General features: G+C 40.3%; 2 protein-coding genes across 7 annotated transcripts in view; both read left to right on the top strand.

Moving 5' to 3' along the window:
• Positions 1-4,521, top strand: part of RCOR3 (REST corepressor 3) — a 52,701-nt gene extending 48,180 nt beyond the window's left edge. For 2 of the 3 annotated variants that reach the window (XM_069544972.1, XM_069544971.1), the window contains exons 11-12: positions 1,245-1,486; positions 1,943-4,521. In XM_069544972.1, the coding sequence (XP_069401073.1) occupies positions 1,245-1,486; positions 1,943-2,287 (587 nt within the window). In that variant the 3' untranslated portion in view covers positions 2,288-4,521. The remainder of the gene's footprint in view (positions 1-1,244; positions 1,487-1,942) is intronic. The other variant, XM_069544973.1, reaches the window with a different exon arrangement.
• Positions 4,522-15,813: 11,292 nt separating this feature from the next.
• TRAF5 (TNF receptor associated factor 5) overlaps positions 15,814-16,161 on the top strand; it is a 50,908-nt gene continuing 50,560 nt past the window's right edge. Inside the window, exon 1 of one of the 4 annotated variants that reach the window (XM_069544229.1) lies at positions 15,814-16,088. The gene's annotated coding sequence lies outside the window, so the exon portion shown is untranslated. Of the gene's footprint in view, positions 16,099-16,161 lie in introns of all 4 variants that reach the window. The other 3 variants (XM_069544230.1, XM_069544228.1, XM_069544231.1) reach the window with 3 other exon arrangements.

Below are 16,161 nucleotides of genomic sequence, written 5' to 3'. Positions count from 1 at the left end.
AATAGGTATATCATCCAAATAGGTATCAGTAAGAATATGTCTTGCATTTCTGCCAGTGTATTAATGTGCCCTTATGTTACCCTCTTATGTGTGATTGTATACATGTTAAGTTTATCTAAATCCCTCTATTTCTGGCTGCTTAGATTATCATAGACATCAGTATTTTTATTCTCCTTTCTCATCTCTAATTAATGAGTTACTGTTTTCTGGTATTTTAAAAAGCAGTTATCAAATTGTAAAATCAAAATTTTGACAGCTTTTATATTTTAAGCTAGGTGTATCTCTTTCTAGAACGAATAGGATGGATTTCCTTTAGAACTCCATAAGAGCAAATTATTATCCACCTGATTATGTAAAGTCACTTTAAATTCTGTAGCATAATTGACTATCTCGAGTTCATAAATCAAATATTATCCTACATTTAATTCCATAATTTTATATGTTAGGTCTTTTTATATAACTGAATGTACAGTCCTTCTTAAATTTAAGGTAGCAGTGATAAGCACAGTATCTACAAGTAGTCACCACTATAATGCTTTAGGCTACAGAGCATAGCTAGGAATCTGTCATATATACAGTCCTTAGGACTATTAGATGAGTTAAAATCCAACAGACTCTGAAAAATAGCTTTCCTTTTTTTGTCCATCAGATTGTGATGATTCTTATGTTTTTTTATGTTTAATTTCTTATCTCGGTTCTATTTGTTGGTACCTGATACGGATAGGCAAATAACTATGTAGAAGTTGGTGTTAAGATCAAAATCACAATGCTTTTCTTAACGGGGGAACCCTAAGACTACTCACTCAGTCCATTGAGGGGATAAAAGAGATGGCTCATTCCCATCCAGTTTTGTTTACAAACGATGTTGCTCAAATTTAGGTGACTGGCTACTAGGGAAATAAATGAATGTGGAATTGAGGATGGATCAAAGAATTCAATGCTTTACAATAAATGGACTGTATTTGAGAGTTCAAGAGAGGATTGGAGAAAATAACTGAGTATGTAAAAAATGGTAAGTTTCTGATTGTTCAGTTGAAGGCAAGTGGCTGGCTCGATGAAATGACATAATTGATAGTTTCCATCTGTGACCCTGATATCTTAGTCTCTATCTCAGAATTGAGACGTGAGCAGAGTTTATCAGAAAGGATTTTCATTGCTGGTATGTTGTGTGTGTGCGTGATGTATAGTACACACAGCTCTCCTTGCTGATCCTTCACAGGTGTATTATTTACTTTGCCTTCCAGGTGTCCGCAAATATGGTAAAGATTTTCAAGCTATTGCAGATGTAATTGGCAACAAGACTGTTGGCCAAGTGAAGAACTTCTTTGTAAACTACAGGCGTCGGTTTAACTTAGAGGAGGTATTGCAGGAGTGGGAAGCAGAACAAGGAACCCAGGCTTCTAATGGTGATGCTTCTGCTTTAGGGGAGGAGACAAAAAGTGCTTCTAATGTGCCATCAGGGAAGAGCACTGACGAAGAAGAGGAGGTGTGTTTGTGTATGGCATTTGAGCTAATATGAGCTGAGGAATCACCATTTCATGTGGTGTCCTGTAAGGCTAATTTGTCAGAGGACTAGCTGAACGAGCATGAAAGGTTGACAATACACTTACTCAGTGGTGCCTCTCTCGTGACTCTTGAGTCATAATGACACGCCAAGTTCTGATCCTAGAAGAATGGAGAGTGTATTGTTCTTTCATAAATTTATTTTTATTTCCAGTGTTAAGCTGTTTACTAATAAAGATGCCTGTTTGGTAGCTTCGTTGCTTTTTTTGGTTTGTTTTGTTTAAAATAAAAGAAGCTTGTGCTTCCAAAAAACACTGGTGTTATGTTTTTGTTTTGTTTTGATTTGTTTTGTTTTTCCTGTGACAGCCCAAACTATATTGTACTGACGTCCATTAGGAACTGTCATCTCATACGTTTATTTTTGTTTCCTCATCTCTAGGCACAGACCCCACAGGCTCCTCGGACTCTGGGTCCATCACCTCCTGCCCCGTCATCCACTCCAACACCAACAGCCCCCGTGGCCGCTCTGAACCAGCCACCACCACTTCTTCGTCCAACACTGCCTGCTGCCCCGGCTCTTCACCGGCAGCCTCCTCCACTCCAGCAGCAGGCTCGGTTCATCCAGCCCCGGCCAACTTTAAATCAGCCTCCACCACCTCTCATTCGCCCCGCTAATTCCATGCCTCCCCGTCTAAATCCAAGGCCAGTGTTGTCCGCAGTCGGCGGCCAACAGCCACCATCACTTATCGGAATTCAGACAGACTCACAGTCCTCACTGCACTAAAGTTCGATTGGACAGAGCTGCGGTAACTTCTCACCCACCACCACACCAGTGCTCCGCTGACTGTTGATGCAAAAGAGGGAAGAAGAGTCCTTCTAGATACTGAGGCTGCAAACTAATTCTGTGGCCAGTGGGCTCTCGTAAGTGGATGTGTAAGGAATTTTTTAGTTCACGCAACTAAAATGTTAAACACAACAGAAGGCCTACAGTTAGCCTCCTTTCTAGAGTATACATTCAGCGACATGATCTCGTTAAAGGAAGAGATTAAGTATTCTATTTACCAAGGTTTTTTTGTTTTGTTTTTACTGTATTTATTTTATTGAGAATCTTTATATTCCTGCCTCTTCATAGTCAAGGCTCTTAGTACAGGAATATTGACTTAGGAATTGTGAAAACTCCTTAAGTTTCATAAGTTAAGGATGTTCAACTATTTCTCTCTTTTTCTTTAATTTAATTTTTAACAACATTTTCCTATGTTAGGAGTGCAAGAATAGATAACCTGCATTTCAGATTTTGACGTATGTTCATTTAATGCATATTTAAGCAATTATAGCTGCATATCCCTTTTTTCAAAGACTTGCTTTTTTTTCTAAAGGAATTTAAATATATTCCTTTAAAAGAAAGCAATTTTATCAATTGCAAAGCAATTATATGAAACCACAAAGAATGTACTGAACCTACTAACCCTTTAACATACAGTTTAGGGTCCTAGTGCAAAGTCCTTGCTTAAAGGTCATTGACTTGCCATCTTTCAGTAGTAAGAGGATGGGAATAATTATTTTACATACAATGAGGACTTCATTTGTTAAAGTACAGTGTCTTTAAGTTCCTTAAAAATGGAGTTAATGCTTTTTTTTTTTTTAATGTTTCTAAATGCTATCTGCTTTTAACTAGTAGTTGCCTCCATTTGGGGACTTTAGAGGAGAATTATATTTTGTCAGTTATGTGGAAATAGTGGTTCTGGAAGCATTTATTTACAATACCCTTTTTGTGTTCTGAACTTTAAATTGCCCTCATACTTATTAATATGGTCTGCATTTAATATAAAAGATGTTTTCTTGATCAATCTCTATTGTACTATTTGGATACATTTGTGTATTCCTTGCAGCCAACCTGTACTCATGGGTTTGGTTTAGGGTTAAATCATTATTATTTCATAAAATAAATTTAAGGATTTGTTCTATGTTATCCAAAGATACATCAGTATATTGTCACAATTGTGCTGTTAAAGTGCTGAGACCCTTTTTATAAAGAAACAAAAATTTCAGGTCTTCTCAATTCAACACAGAATCATTAAGCACCTACAAAGAATATTTTACAAGTGATAGTATTTCAACAATGTATTACTAATATTTTTGATACAATGATTTCATATTGGAATCATGACCTGCCTGTGCAAAGGGACAGATTGCTTAGATTGCTATACTAGTGGAACTGAAGATAAATGTTTGCACATTCACAGTCTCCCATTTAGAGCTATTTCACAAAATGGTCAACATCGGAGGCCCTAGTTTATTTTTGAGATGTCATATATTCTCCAGATATTAGAAAAATAGTCCCTACCTTTGGCTATAAAGTGTTAAAGAGCTATTGACTTACATCCTTTAATTGGTTTTCCTTTTGAAGTTCAGACCATTTATTTCCATAAGGACCTTAAGTTCTAACATAACCTAAAGACTTTTTTCAGGATGTGTTCTTTCTCACTGGATCATCTTGATTTAAAATTCTTAATATTCAAGAATTTATACTTATTTTTACTTTAATAGCCATGGGGACAGTTATATATCTTAAAGGAAAATATCTAAAGCATTTTTAGAAGTATTTAGATTGTCTCGCATATGTGCATATGTACAGCTTCTATTGTCTTGTCTCTTGTCAGTAGACCTTCAGTATACGGTGTGTGGGATATGTGAGTCAAGTTGGTCAGCACCAGCATCTGTCCAGCTGTTGAGTATATTGTGGTTCATTTAAAATCCATTCTATCCCAACCATGAGCAAAGGTGCTGTATCTGAGGGGTGTGCCGTGATTTTATTTCCGTACACTAGAGCACACAGTAGAAAATTCTTAGCTTCATTAGTAATATGACACATGTATATAGTGAGATGTCTTTATTGTGTGCTTTGCATATTTTGTAAATATTTTGCACGTCATTATTTTTCTTTTTTGTTTAAGCAGTGTTTGGCCTGGAAGAGTGATATGCTTGCTGCTTAATCAAAGGATTAAAGAGTTAAAGATGTCTATGTCTTCTATTTTTATATAATTTCATGTTGTATGAGAAATTTAGGACCTCTTCACTGTGAAATTCTAAATACTGATTTTTATAAAAAAAAAAAAAGCAAAACCTAAAAAATCTTTTAATGACCATTTCATTAATTTCAAGTTTTATCAGTTTAAAAAAATCTACACCCAAGTATTTTTTTCATTACCTACTAAAAATAAATCATGCTGTTGACACATCTGTTAATATTCATGAAAAAATATTTTTTCTATATGAGTTAATTCCAGTGTAATATTGATGGAGGTAAAGATAGGTTACTATTGAAACGTTTTCTGAATAATCTTACAATAAAGTGAGTAAAATATAATGTAAAATAAAAATGAAAGAATGTCAAATTTTGTCTTAATATAGGCCTGCATTCTTTTTAGGAATAGATGTAGAGAACAAGCAAAAAAAAAAAAAACCCGACAGTAGTGATCTTCAGCTGTATTAAGAATCTCACAAGTACTTTGGTTAAAGTACCAGGTTTAGTTATTAAACACATTGTATTCTTTTAATGTTTCTTCCTCCTATGAAAAGAATGTTATCCATGAATATTACTAACTGCTGATCACTTTAACACTGGGGTGGCAGCATCTCCTCAAAAAGAATAATCTGACTTAGAACTCAAAGGAGGATCTCTCTCTCTCTCTGTGCTTTCCCAAAATAAACGACAAATACATTCTGATTCTAGGAAACAGAAGAAAATGTGTATTTTTTAACTTTGACGTTCATTATAGATACATCATTCAAAGATTACAGAGTAAGTCAATACAGAAAGAAAAGTTTGTGAAACCATGCTATATTATATAATGTCTACAAGAAACTACCTCATTGTTTTATGTTTGTGGTAGTACATCTCTGCTCTCAGAGAAAAAGTAGGTCCATGTAACTCTAACCAACTTAAATCTTGATTAGCTGCCTTAGTGAAGGGATGTTCAGCAACAATAAATTTTAGTAACTGTGGTTTGAGGGTAAACATTAACAGGAGTGCTTCTGTATGTATGCATGCTAAGTCGCTTCAGTCCTGTCTGACTCTTAGCAACCCTGTGGACTATAGCCCGCCAGGCTCCTCTGTCCATAGGATTCTCCAGGCAAGAATACTGGAGTGGGCTGCTGTGCCCTCCTTCAGGGGATCTTCCCAAGCCAGGGGTCAAACCCATGTCTCCTGTGGCTCCTCCTGCATTGCATTGCAGGTGGACTCTTTACCCCCGAGCCACCGGGGCTGTGTCTAAAAGGCCATGTGGCATTATCTTCCCTTTTGATGTTTTCAGAACACTTAAGGGAGAAACAATGAAGACCAGAAATTAGTGTTGGATTGAGATGTTTGCAAACTGTCGTTGCCAGATTTAAAGTAGGATATTGATAGGGAATGGATCTTTGTTAAGTGATGATCGAAACTTTACAATCCTAAAGCTGGAATTTGAATGAGCAGGCTCAGGAAAAGATGTTGGAAAGTAAAGTGAAGATACCTAGGAGTGGTCTTCACACTGTAAATGGCATAAAGAAAGGGTAATCTTCAGAATGCTTTATATAATGTCTTTTTTTTTTTCTGAATCATTTTAAGAAAGGTTTAAAATCTATATAACTTAATCTTACTTAAATAGGTAAGGTACAACTACCAGCAACTAAGAAAATCCTGAATAATACCACAATACAAGGTATCTATCTATCACTGTCCAGAGCAGTTTTCATAATTGGCAGAATTTGACTTAAAAAGGCCTTTATTCTCAAGACTGTTTCAGTTCACAAGCTGTGCCTTTCCAAAAGAGAATTTGAAAAGTCAGAATCATTGAGGGATTTGTCACTTACATATAAAAAGAGTTGTCCCTCTACTATGGTGACATTTTTTCCAACTCCACTGAAAGTTACTTCACCTCTCTGTGCCTCAGTTTATTTTCTTCCCTAAATTTTGGTGAAATGACCAGTGCCAGGAAGCAAGAGAAGGTGCCACCAGCAGATGGAGACCAAAACTCACAGAATAAAAGAACCTCTCAGCTCCACAAAGGCAAAAGAGCAGGAAAACACTGACGTTCCCAAAAGGATCTGTAAATACCTCAAATTCAAGACAGGTATACAGAGCAGATTCCAAGGATTCATGCTTCCTGGTGTTCATGTCATTATGACTGGGCTGGACTTAGTGTGGACCAGACTTAGTGACTTAACTTCCGACCAACAGAATACAACAAAAGTGATGGTTAAGCTGAAAAATGGGGACTTCCATGTTAGACTTCTCTGCCTGCATGCTTCAATGGAGCAAGCTTCCATGTTGGAGAGGCCCTTGGGGCAAGGATCTGAAGCAAGCCCGGTGCCAATAGACGGCACAAAACAGACTCTCAGAATAACAGTCTGCCAGGAACTGAACCCTGCCAACAATTATGTCTGCTTAAAAGTGGATCCTTCCCCAGTTGGACCTTGGGATGACTAGAATTCAGCCAACACCTTGGTTGCAGTCTATGAGAGGCCTTGAAGCAGAGAACTCAGCTAAGCTGTGTCTAAATTTAACAGAAACTGTGACAACACTGTAAAGTGTTGTGAGCTGCTAACTTTGGGGGTAATTTTTTTATGCAGCTGTGTGTGTTTGTGTGCGCACGCTAAGTCACTTCAGTTGTGTCCGACTCTTCGATCCCCTGGCCTGTAGCCTGTCAGGCTCCTTTGTCTATGGAATTCTCCAGGCAAGAATACTGGAGTGGGTTGCCACATCCTCCAGGGGATCTTTCCGACCCAGGGATCAAACCTAGGTCTCGCAAATTGCAGGCAGATTCTTCACCATCTGAGCTACCAGACAAACTGTTTCTGTGCAGCAGTAGAAACTAATACAATGGACAAAGATACACCATCTTTACGATTAAAGTTGGAGTAACTAAATGTCAGACTTCAAAGCAAAGAACATTGTCAAAGATAGAGATGTTCACTGAATAATGATAAAGATGCCAATTCATCAGGAGGATCCCTGATAGAACTGCAAGAAGAAAAAGGCAAATCTGCCATTAAAGTCAGTAATTTCAATACCCATCTCTTAAGAGATGGTTGAACAGGAAAACCCAAAAATGAGTAAGAATATAGATGATTTGAACAACACTATCAACCACTTTTATGAAATTGAAATTTATAGAATATTCCACCCAGCAGCAGCAGAATAAACATTCTGTTCATGTACATGAAATATTTCCAAGAACAGACCATACTGTGTGCCATAAATAAGTTTTAATAAATGAAAAAGTGTTCAAATTATCCAGAATATGTTCTCTAGGTACGGTGGAACTGGGAATCACCAACAGAAATTGGAAAATCTTAAATCTGTGGAAATTAACTCATTTTTAAATAAGTTATGGGTCAGAAAATAAGTTACAAGAGAAATTAGGAGCTATCTTGAGTTTGAGTAAAAACTATATAAAAATCATTGGCTACAGCAAAGTTGTGCCTAGAAGGAAGTTGATAACTTTAAATGTTTATATTATACAGGAAGAAAAAATCAGTCATTACAGTTTCTTCTTTTAAAGCTAGAAAGAAAAGGGTATATATAACAAAAGAGGAAATAAAAATCAGTTAAATAGATACCAGGAAAATAATAGAAAAAAAATCCCTGAAACCAGTAGTTGCTTCTTGAAAAGATCAACAAGATAAAAAGTCCTTCTGACAGAAAATGCATTAGATCAAGAAGAAAATTGTGGTAAGGCAGAAAATGCCACAATGCTCCTGCTCAGTTGCTTCAGTCGTGTCCGACTCTGTGTGACCCTGTGGACCGTAGCCCGCCAGGCTCCTCTGTCCATGTGATTCTCCAGGCAAGAATACGGGAGTGGGCTGCCATGTCCTCCTCCAGTGGGTCTTCCCGACCCAGGGATAGAACCCACGCCTCTTACATCTCCAGCACTGGCAGGCAGGTTCTTTACTACTGGCACCCCCTGGGAAGCCACCAGAATGTCTCCAGCCATTACCAAATGTCTCTCTGGGAGCAAACCCCTCAGTTGAGAATCATTGTAATACATTATATTAATAAAGGGAAAAGGCAAATGATCATAACAATGGACACAGAAAAGACATTTGACAAATCCAACACCCAATCATGATAAAAACTCCCAAAGAACTAGGAATACAAGAGAACTTCTCAACCTGATTGAAAAAAAAAATCCACAAGAAGCCTGTAAGCAATAGCACACTTAACTGAATGCTTTACCCTAGGATTGGAATCCGCTAAGGATGACTGCTCTCATCATTTCTAAGAAACATTTTACTGTCAAGCCAATTCAATAAGGCAAGAAAAATAAAGGCTTACAGATTGGAAAGGCAGAACAAAAATTGTCTTTATTTGTAGATGACATGATGACATGTAGATGCTGCTGCTGCTGCTAAGTCACTTCAGTCGTGTCCAACTCTATGCGACCCCATAGACGGCAGCCCACCAGGCTCTGCCGTCCTTGGGATTCCCCAGGATTCCCCAGGCAAGAACACGAGTGGGTTGCCATTTCCTTCTCCAGTGCATGAAAGTGAAAAGTGAAAGTAAAGTCGCTCAGTCGTGTCCAACTCTTTGTGACCCCATGGACTGCAGCCTACCAGGCTCCTCCGTCCATGGGATTCTCCAGGCAAGAGTACTGGAGTGAGGTGCCATTGCCTTCTCCGACATGTAGATGACATACTAATAAACCTCTAAAGCACTTAAAGACTAATGAATTCAAGAAGGTCACAAGATACAAGATTAATATAAAATCAGTTATATTTTTATGTACTAGCAATGAATGAAAATAGAATTAAGAAAACAATTTTATTTACAATAGTATTAAAAACAGGGAGACCTGCCATGCTGCAGTCCATGGGGTCACAAAGAGTCAGACATGACTGAGCAACTGAACTGAACTGATTAAAAAGAATATCTAAGAATAAATTTTACCACAAATGGGAACAACCTGTTCACTGAAGTACATTAAGTAGTCCTGAGTCAAACTAGAGAAGATCTAAATAAATAGGAGGGGGAATCACATACCACATTCATGAATTGGAAGACTTAATATTGTTAAGGTGGCCATTCTTCTCAAATTGACATATCTTCAACCCAATCCCTATCAAAATTGTAGTAGACTTGTTTTGTACCAATTAATAAGCTAATTCCAAAATTTATATAGTAATGCAAGGAGCTAAGCCAGGAGCCAGGAAACTTTTTCTCTAAATGGTCAGACAGTAAATATTTTAGGCTTTTCAGTCTCCACTATCCTTGTTGCAACTGTTCATCTTTACCAATGTAGTTCAAAAACAGTCATAGAAAATGCACAATGTACAGGTATTGCCATATGTCAATAAAACTTTATTTACAAAATGAAGTGGCAACCTGGAACTTGGACTAGCCAAAAAATTTTTGAAAAAGAAGAAAAACACGGAGTGACTTAACCCTAAGTGATTTCCATACTTGTCACAAAGTTGCAGTAACGAAGACAATGTGAAACTGGTGTAACGATGGAAATATAGATCAGTGGGACAGAGTCCAGAAATCACTCACAAATGTTTGATCAGTTGATTTTCAGTGAAAGTGCCAGGGTAATTCAATGGCAGAAAGGGTAGAATATCTGTATGGAAAGAAAAAAAAAAAAAAGTTGTGTACAAAAATTAACTTGAAACGGATTATATGCCAGAGTGTATAGCCTAAAACTATAAACTTTTAGGAGAAAATATGTAACCAAAAGCATGATCTATAACAGAAAAAAAAACTGACAAACTGGATTCTTCAAGATTTTAAAAGATCTTTTCAAAGGATGCAACTAAGAAATTAAAAAGGGAAGTCGTTTGACCATGAGAAAATACTTACAAAATATAAAGTTTAAAAGATTTGTACCTAGAATACATATGACCTCGGAACTAGACAATAATAACTCTTACAAGTCAATAAGAGAACAAAAAATAAGAGGCAGACGATTTGAATGGCCATTTGCCAAAGAAGATAGGCAAACGGCAAATGAACACCTGCAAAGATGTCGTTCGTCACAAGGGAAATGCAAGGTAAAGCCACGAGGTACATATAACACCCACAAGAAGGGCTCATTAAAAAGACTGATGATATCAACTGTTGTCATGGATGTGGAGAAACTGGAACTCCCTCTACATAGCTGTTAGAAATGTAATATGCTGCAGTGATAAGCCACTTTGCGAAACTGTTTGGCAATTTCCCACAGATTAAATGTACAAGTACAATGCAACCCAGTAATTTTATTCCTAGGTCTACCTAAAGAGAAAGAAAATTTATGTCCACACAAAAACTAGTATTCAAATATTCATGGTGGCATTCTTTTTTTCATCATCATTTATAATAGCATAAAGTTGAAAATAATCCAAATATCAATCAGTTGATGAATGGATAAACAAAATGTAGTGTATCTCTACAATGGCATACTATGCAGCCATTAAAATGAAAAAACTACTGATGTATGCAACAAAATGGATGAACCTCAGAAGCATTATGCCAGTTGACACAAAGTGCAATCTATTTATTTGCAGAAAATTTCCAGAAAATACAAACCTATAGAAACAGGAAGCAGATTGCTCTTGCCTTAGTCCAGGGCTGGGAGCAGGGACTGACCCCCCAAGAGGATACAAGGGGTGATGAATTTGTTCTAAAATTTCATGATGGTTATGATTGTATAACTGTATACATCTAATGAAATTCATTGACTGGGTGAATGGTATTGAAAATATAATAGTAAAGTTGTTTAAAAATGAGAACAATACAAAACAAAAGTATGTGCAGGGATCCCAGTGCTTCCATAGTGAGAGGCCCCATCGGGCCCACAGAAGGATTTCTCAGGACACGGGGGCAGGTCACATAATACTGAGGTGTGGCTGGAGCTAAAAATATTTGACTTTGTCAGATTTTCCCAGGATAACCGCTTCCTCAGCTTCTGCCTTTCCTTATTGATTCTTCTGTCCTGTTTTCTATAAAACAGAGGATATGGTCAACAAGGTTTACACAAGTGTTTAAAATCTCTTCACATAGAGTAGCCGCAATTCTCAGAAAGAAGAAATATTTTTTTAAAAAATCTTCCTTGTTACTAACTTATTACAAAGTCTAACAAAACCAAATCATGCCAGTCAAACTCCTGATCTTACTTCATACTTCCTAAGTGTTAAATAATAACCTTAAAACCTATAGTTTAATGTCTTACAGGGATTAGGCAGAGTTAACACATTAAAATGTCTTTCTAAGCGCTGATGGGAATTTGTATGTGTGAATCTTATTAAAGAAAGTGTCAAAATGGACAGAATCCACATTTAGCCAAGCATACGATGAAGACTGGAGAAGGGAATGGCAACCCACTCCAGTATTCTTGCCTGGGAAATCCCATGGACAGAGAAGCCTGGCGAGCTGCAGTCCATGGCGCTGCAAAGAGTCAGACACGACCGAGCAGCTAACCAGTGAACAAGAACAACGATGAAGACAGCAGGCCTAATTTTAAAATAATAAAAATCTCATTTCTCCTACAGAACAGAGAGGGGAGTGGGTCAGTGTGTGGTCTGAGTGGAGACCCCCGGAACAAAGACAGAACATACAGGTACAGTTTAAGTCTGTTTTCCTTAAGCTGGTGGTGAACCTAGAGCAGAACTCAGTGACGCAAGTAGAGCAAAAGAAGTGCAGGCCTTTCTTGAGCTACTAAGCCAAAAGAGCAGCTGCTGGAGGCGTGTATTTAGATGTGCGTTCATGCCAAAAGCCGCATGTGAATTTTTATAGTGGCTTTTATTCATAATTGCCCAAACCTGGGAGTAACCATCAGGACTGGGAAATCAAATCATTTCTGGGGGGATCTTCCCAACCCAGGGATCGAACCCAGGTCTCCTGCATGGTGGGCAGATTCTTTACCAGCTGAGCCACAAGAAAAGCCCAAGAATACTGGCGTGGGTAGCCTGTCTTCTGCTGACTTCTCCAGCAGATCTTCCCGACCCAGAAACTGAATTGGGGTCTTCTGCATTGCAGGCAGATTCTTTACCAACTGAGCTATCAGGGAGCAACCAAGATGTTCTTTCAGTAAGTGAATGAATAAACAAACTGTGATACATCCAGACAACAGATGTACATCTGGGAAAGGAGTTTTTTAAAACAATTAAAAATTGTTGCCTGGGAAATCCCATGGACAGAGAAGCCTGGCGAGCTGCAGTCCATGGCGTTGCAGAGTCAGACACTGAGGTGAAGTGAAAGTCACTCAGTCATGTCCGACTGCAACCCTATCCCGCTTTTCTGTCCATGGAATTCTCCAGTCCTGGTTGAAGCCCCCGCCCCCAGCACTCCCTGCCTCTCTCCCTGTGGTGGTCAGCACACTGACAAGCAGAGTCAGTGGGTAAAGGCTATTTGATGAAAGCAAAGGGACCACATATCACTGGATCAAGAAATTAAATACCACAGGCATGCATTCACTTATTGTCTCAAGGCAGGACTTGTTTCAAGGGCAGGGAAGCATTCTATGTGCCCAGGACCCTGCGGTTTTGCTTTTTGCCTGGGAGGGGTTTGCTGCTGTCTATCTCGCTTTCCACATGTGGTTCCGTTGCGGGCAAGAACTTTCCATTGTAACTTGCAAACGATGTCAGACGTGCAATCTATGGCCCAAGGACAGGATTTTTCCTCCTTATCTTATCTTAGCGATCTCTCCATGATAGAAGGTATGACATTTTACCCTACTCTAACTAACCCACAATATTGATCCCTCTGCAGAAAGGGGCAGCCCGAGGAAAATAATGCATCCATCCATCATTCCAGCAGGTGGCGCCCTCTCCACTCCATCCTCATTCCGCTGACAGCCAAGGCTGCAATTCCATATCCTTACCAATTTACCTGGCAAATTAAACAGCTGAAGGCCAGGTCTGAAGTCGGGAAGTAATTTTAGGGTGCTTAGAACCTACCCAGACTAAAAGTTTATCCCTTCTGTGCAAAAATTTAGTGTATAGTCCAATCCTGCCCTTATTTTTGTAGATGAATTTAGCTTGAAAACTGGATTCTGTTTAGAATACTGCAAATATTTTGAGAACACTAAACCAGCTAAAATTAATCTCCTCAGCTGTTTTGTCTGATGTCACATCAACCAGTTTTTTGAGGGGCAATGTGTTGTACTGACTGAAGTGAAGTGAAAGTCACTCATGTCCGACTGCAACCCTATCCAGCTTCTCTGCCCATGGAATTCTCCAGGCCAGAATACTGGAGTGGGTAGCCGTTCTCTTTGCCAGGAGATCTTCCCAACCCAGGGATTGAACCCAGGTCTCCTGCCTTGCAGACGGATTCTTTACCATCTGTGCCAAAAGCCCACAAGAACCAGACTCCCCATATTCAAACCCCACCTCCCCCAAAACTAAGAATTTTACAATTTGGGGCAAAGTGTTCAAGAGATGAGCTTTTCAAACTGTAAAATAGGGCTGATGATTAAATGGGTAAATAAAGATAAAATACTGAGCACAGTACCTGGTCTATAATAAAACTTAATATGAGCTATCATCTTCTAATGTTTGAGTGTGTTTCTACTATTTAGTGTGTATTTATGTCCTTTTCTTCCCATCCATCTTCAAGGTCCTTGAGGAGAGAGATAATGTCTCCTTCATCAGCTAGGTCCCAGGATTGGTTTTCTCACTTCTCCCAGACACCTTGCCCAGGGCTATGTGATCAACAAGGGGAAGTGGGAACATGTCCTTGAGTTTTGACTACCACCTATCTGAAATTCCTCTATCTTCCCACTGAGACTCCCAGCCCTGGAGTTATGTGGACTCCCCTTCCCACCACTAAAAGATTCACTTTCTATCCCAGAGTCTGATCTCATCATATTTAAAGCTTGGATATCATTCTTGAGACAAATAGGCTGCTTTATTCCATTGATGGGCAAGAGGGATGGAGGGAGACAATTGAATCATATTTAGTAACAGTACCAGGGCCCTGAGCATACCTGCATATATGCATTCAAGACACTGTGTTTTTAGCCAGTGAAAGGAGATATAAGCTTACAAAAGCATATTGATTTGTAAGCATCCTGGGGAGTGTGGGGGTGAAGGGTGTACCATGAGAAAGGAGGTGCGTGAAGGCAGGCATAAGTGAAGATGACCACAGGCCCTATCTATCCATGAAATCGTTAATCTGACTTGCCAACCAAAAGGTTTGAATCTGGATTTCTGGCTCTTGTTGAAAAAGAAGCAATCAGATAAGGACAGGCTGGCAGGGAGCCTGGCTGCTCCTCTGGACTCCACACATGGTCTTCAGTGCAGCGATGGTGTCCCCTCCCCTTCCCCCTGACTACAACTTTCACCTCTCTCCTGTGTGTTTTCTGCCTGGCTCCTGTGCATATCTGAATAGTGCCTGTTATTATTAACCCTCTTTGGTGAATAATTGAAGCTCAGGCAGTTGAGTAAATTTCCCAAGGTTGCCTAACTGAAAGTGAAGGAACTAGAATCGGAATTAGGGCCCATTATATTCTAAAATCCATGATCTTCATGCTCCATCAACCTTCACAGAGGAGATTTATATGGAACACAAATATCAGTTAGAACATATACTCGGGGAGAGAAGTGGTGTAAGAAAGAGTCTGACACTGGGGAGTAGGGAGACGGGACTGAGGAGGAAGCTCTGGCGCTTGCTGGGTGCTACACCGCGGGCATATCACCTCATGTCGCCTCTCTGGCATCGGATGGGTCATGTGTAACATGAGCATGCCCAGGCCTACTTCACAAGGTTTCTAAGATCACGGGAGACGTCTGGAGAGTCCTAGGTACAATGGCAAGCCCTACAACTCTAAGGGATTGCTGGGCCAGCAAGGAGGGGGCTGGCAAATTGGTCCTGTTGTAAAGGAAGGTCAGGAGGGCTAGATTTGAACCAGACCTCTGGTGGTTGAGATGTTAAAGAATCAGCCTGCAATGCAGGAGACCCGGGTTTGATCCCTAGGCTGGGAAGATTCCCTTGGAGAAGGGAATGGCAACCCACTCCAGTATTCTTGCCTGGAAAATCCCACGGACAGAGGAGCCTGGCAGGCTAAAGTCTGTGGGGTCCCAAAGAGTGGGACAAGACTGAGCGACTAACACACTTTCAGGAAGGGAAAGGAAAGAGAAGTCAGTCGTGTCCGACTCTTTGCGACCCCATGGGCTGTAGCCTACCGGGCTCCTCCGTCCATGGAATTTTCCAGGCAAGAGTACCGGAGTGGATTGCCATTGCGTCAAAATACGAAAGGACTGGTTGAGCTTAGTTGTCCCTGATTGAAGGGTTAAGACGAGTACAGTTCAAATGCAGCCAGGGAAATCAGAGGTGACTTCCTTGTAGACACTCAAGATTCGAGGGAGGGTCGGCTAGGTTTCCAACTGGCCGGTTTTCTACCAGTCTCTCAGCACCCCGCCCAGCACCTGCCTGCGGTCCGCCCTCCCTGGGGGCCCGGCGCCCCCGCCCGTGCTCGCTCCTGGGCCCCCCAGGCCCCGCCTCTCCGGGGCCCGGGCCCGCCCCCCTTCCTCGGCGGGCGGGGCCCCGCAGCTGGGAGCCGAGCCCCTGCTTCGCAGCCGCTGCCTTGGAGCAGCCAGGCGCCCTCCGAGCGCCCGCGCGCCGAGCCCAGGTGAGTCCCGGTGGGTCGCCGCGTTGGGCCTGAGGGAGCACACCGAGCACCGCTTCTCAGCGCGTCGCGGTGA

This window comes from Ovis canadensis, chromosome 12 (genome assembly GCF_042477335.2).
Source record: "Ovis canadensis isolate MfBH-ARS-UI-01 breed Bighorn chromosome 12, ARS-UI_OviCan_v2, whole genome shotgun sequence".
Classification (NCBI taxonomy): Eukaryota; Metazoa; Chordata; class Mammalia; order Artiodactyla; family Bovidae; genus Ovis; species Ovis canadensis.
This window is presented reverse-complemented; position numbering and strand designations above follow the sequence as displayed.